The sequence below is a fragment of the Sus scrofa genome, chromosome 2, assembly GCF_000003025.6.
Source record: "Sus scrofa isolate TJ Tabasco breed Duroc chromosome 2, Sscrofa11.1, whole genome shotgun sequence".
In the NCBI taxonomy this organism is placed as follows: domain Eukaryota; kingdom Metazoa; phylum Chordata; class Mammalia; order Artiodactyla; family Suidae; genus Sus; species Sus scrofa.
Genome location: NC_010444.4, coordinates 51,775,236 through 51,779,357, shown reverse-complemented (window position 1 = coordinate 51,779,357; position 4,122 = coordinate 51,775,236). Strand labels below are relative to the sequence as shown.

Here is a 4,122-nt window from a genome sequence, read left to right as displayed (position 1 = left end):
GATTCCTAGGCTCCCTTCTCATATCACCACCTGCAGTCAGCGTGGTTCACTTGTTTCACACCCTGCCTGGAATTTGTACCACCAGAATTTACGTGGGAAGCCTGCAGCGGGACTGGGACCTGGTGAGTATTTTCTGACTTAAGGATACTCACCTGCTTTCTGCTTTCTCCACCCCCTTGTCATCCTCAAGTATCAGGAAGACCCTGGGGCCTTTCCAGGAAGAGAAATACCACAGGATGATAGTCTAAATAACTCCTTATTTGTTCATATAAATGCCAATCCTGAGAGCTCAGCAGATGTGTTCAGAGCCCTTGCTCTCTACACTGAGTGCACAAATAATAGTAAAGCTTACAGAGTGTCTTGGCCTCAGGCATTGCTCTCAAAGAGCCCTGGGGGTTGACTCCTCCCTCTTCCAATTGTAGAAGTTGTCATGGAGACAAGAGGAAAAGAAAGAGCTTTAAGGGGGTCCACAGATGCAGTTCTGGCCTTGGATTCACGTAAAGAGAGTTTGGGTTTTTTCCCCTAGCATGCTTATGGACAGCACATGGTCAGAGCTTAGGCAAAAATTCTATGTGAGTAGGTGAGGAAATAAAACCCCTTCACGCTGGGGGATTTTCTCCTCAGAGTTTGGAGGATGGATGATGACAGAGGAACTCTATCCACATGTAGACGGACACAAGAATAGATCGTAGTTGTTGTCTCTCTATTTCTAGGATTAAAAACATATTAGGGGTTGGGAGTGGCTGAGATGGTTAAAACTAACTATTCTCTTCTGGTCATTTTTCCTTTGCTCCTGTTGGTCTCCTGGTGTTGCCTTGCCTCCTACCAAGACAAAAAGAGAGAGACACACACACACACAGAGAAATTAAATCAGTCCCCACCTTGTCCCTGATGTCTTATGGGTCTTTCTGTCCCTGGCAAGGATGTCAAAGACTCATGGTCGAGATGTCTTTCTAGCCAGCTTCCGCATCATCCTCGTTCTTCTGCAGTCCTGTCCAGCACCATCCCTGGAAATGGTAGGAGAGCTTTCCCTTCAACATGTTAAAAAATGCCCCAGAGGTCCCTGATGGCTCAGTGGGTTAAGGATCCAGTATTGTCACTGCTGCGGCTCAGGTTGCTGCTGTGACTGGAGTTCGATCCCTGGCCCAGGAACTTCAGAATGCCTAGGGCTCACCCAAAAGAATAAATGCCTTAGTAGAAGGAGAGGAGCTCCAGAGGGAGCAGAGCTGGCACCTTTCCCTGTTAGCTCAGGATCCAAGGATTCCCCCCAAGAGGAATAGAGGTGTGAATAGGAGAGCCAATGGTCTCCTTGCACTGGCCTAACCAGTTCTGTTGGATCTGTCCTCATAAGAGAAAGCTGATTTCAAGGTATTTGGGCCTACTGATCCTGTCCAGGTCAAGGTTGGGGAAGATGTGGACCTATGGTGCAACCTGTCTCTCAACATCAACCTCGAGGACATGGAACTTCGGTGGTACAGGGACCAGCTTTCCCCAGCTGTGCATGTGTGTAGAAATGGATCAGACGTGCAGGAAGAGCAGGTGGAGTTGTATCGGGGAAGGACAACCTTTGTGAAGGACTATGTGGCCCAGGGTCAAGCAGCTGTGAGGATACACAATGCCAATGGTCTTGATAATGGGACATTCCACTGCCAATTCAGTGATAAGGGCTTCAGTGAGGCTACACTGTGGCTAAGGGTGGTAGGTAAGTTTCAACTGGTAGGGCCCCTGGCCTTCCCAAGAGCTTCATCCCCCAAATTTGGTTCAGGCTGCAGCTCATCCCCCTGGTAGCCCAAAGTGCATAAGCCTGAGAACTTCCCACAAAGTGCGCTTCCAAGCAAATCCATTTATCAGATGCTTTGTACAAGGGCAGTTTATCTCAGAAAATATAATTCTGATTATGTATGTGGCTTTATTCATAATTTTCCTTTCCTTAATCACCCCACTAACATGGAATAGGGGCAGGAGGGAGGGATGGAGAGAGACAGAGACACAGACATGAAGAGAGACAGAGATACAGAAAGAAACATTGAGAGACAGACAGAGAGACAGATAAAGAGACAGATAGAGACAGAGAGACAGACAGAAAGAGACAGGGAGATAGAATCAAAAGAGAGAAATAGAAACAGACACAGTAACAACTGAGACATAGAGAGGGTCAGAGAGAGAAAAGGAGGAAGAGAAAGAGGTGCTAATTTTGCAATATTAGAAAGGTATTTAATTGTCCTGAAATTTTTGTTTTCTTTGCTGTTTTTTTCTGGAAATAAGGGTAACATATTTGGAGTGTAATATTACACATGGTAGGTGGTTTGGTAAGAACACCTAACATCTATTGGAAATTCTCAAGATTTTAGTTTTTCTAATGGAAGCAGCAGCAGCTGCAGAGATTGGAACAGGCATCTTTTCCAAAAGGGCTGGCTCAGAGCTCAGAATTCAAGTGGAAGTTGACCAGGAGGAAGTCATCAGGGCAGAGTGCCTCTTGGAGGGCTGGTACCTGGAGCCTGGAGTGGAGAGACTTCAAGAAACATTTCTTACCTTTTGTGCTCAGTCTCTCAGCCTCACCAACAACTGGCCTCTGGACTGTGGTGTCCAATGTGACCCTCCAGGGCAGCAATGTGACAAGCCTCTCCTGCTCCATCTCCAAGCCCCTCCTTGGAGAGAAGAAGGTAACTGAGATTGACCTGTCAGGTAAGAGTTCTGTTCAGTTCTGGCCTTTAAAGTTCTGAGTGCAGGTGCTTATGGCCCCAGATGCTAGGACATTAGGAGGGAGCCTAGAGGCTTGCAGCAAGAGTGGACAGGGCAGCAGATCTCTGTCCATGGCCTGCTGGAGTGGGAGTCAAGGGGAAAAGCAGAGTTTTGCATGCTTATTACTGAGGTAGAACAGAGATGGGGTATAGAGGGAGACCCAGGGAAAGCTTTGCCTTTTAGAAGAAAGAGAAGCATTCACCCCATATTAACATTTTTTTTTTTTTAGTTTGTTAATACACTATTTTTTAGAACCGTTTTATGTTCATGGCAAAATTGAGAGAGAAGATAACAAAGATTTCTCCATATACTCCTTGCCCCCATACACACAGCCTCCCCCATTATCAACATCCCCCATCAGAGTGGTACATGTGTTATAACCGATGAACCTATATTGACACATCATCACCCAGAGTCCACAGTTTACATCAGGGGTCACCTTGGTCTTGTGCATTCCATGGGCTGGAACAAAGGTGTAAGGATGTGGATCCACCACTGCAGTATCATGCAGAGTAGTTTCACTGCCCTAAAGTGTCCACCTATTTATCCACACCCACCCTGCTCCTAGCAATCACTGATCTTTTTCTTTATATGTAGTTTTTCCTTTTCCAGAATGTCACAGAGCTAGAATCATACAGTATGTAGCCTATTTGGATGGCTTCTTTCACTGAGGAATATGCATTTATGGTTCTCCCATGTCTTTTCATGGCTTGAAAGTCTCTATCTCTTAGGGGCTGAATAACATGCCATAGTTTTTATGAAGCATAGTTTATTTATACACATCACCCTCTGAAGGACATCTCAGTGACTTTCAACTTTACCTGTGTATACAATTTTTATTCTAAGTGACTTCAAGCTTAGAGAACATTTGAAAGAATCCTACAAAGAATTCTGTACCCTCTTTACCCAGATTCACCCAATGTTTAACATTCTGTCTCACCTTTGTTTCACCATTTCTCTCCCTGTGTCTACTATCTATCTCCTGTGCATCTGACTAGCTCTAGCTAAACAAATGCACAATATGCTGCGTCTAGACATCTCAGAGTACTTTGTAAACATGAACCCTCTAGCATCAGTATGTTAAGAACAAAGAAGCTCTCTCACCCTGATATTCTTGACTCCCCGGAAACCCCTTCAACTCCCTCCACAGGGTTCCTGAGCACAGTGTTGACAGTAACTTTGCCTCTGATCCTCACTGCAATGGGGCTTGCAACGAGTGGAATCATCTACTTCTTATGTCGTTAAAGGGAAAGGTAAGACAGTGGCTGGAAGGACAGAGAGCATGTGAAACAGAGGAGCAGGGATGGAGAGCCAGGAGGAGAGGGGCCCTCCAATCCAGTGTGCAGTGACCCCCAGTGGATGCAAACCAAGGGCATTCAC

At 45.8% G+C, this 4,122-nt stretch overlaps 1 protein-coding gene across 1 annotated transcript; it reads left to right on the top strand.

Annotated features, from left to right (window-relative positions):
- BTNL10 (butyrophilin like 10) lies at positions 924 to 2,723 on the top strand. Its single transcript, XM_021085059.1, has 3 exons — positions 924 to 1,016; positions 1,396 to 1,784; positions 2,498 to 2,723. The coding sequence occupies exons 1-3, from the start codon at positions 924 to 926 to the stop codon at positions 2,721 to 2,723; spliced, it is 708 nt and encodes a 235-aa protein (XP_020940718.1).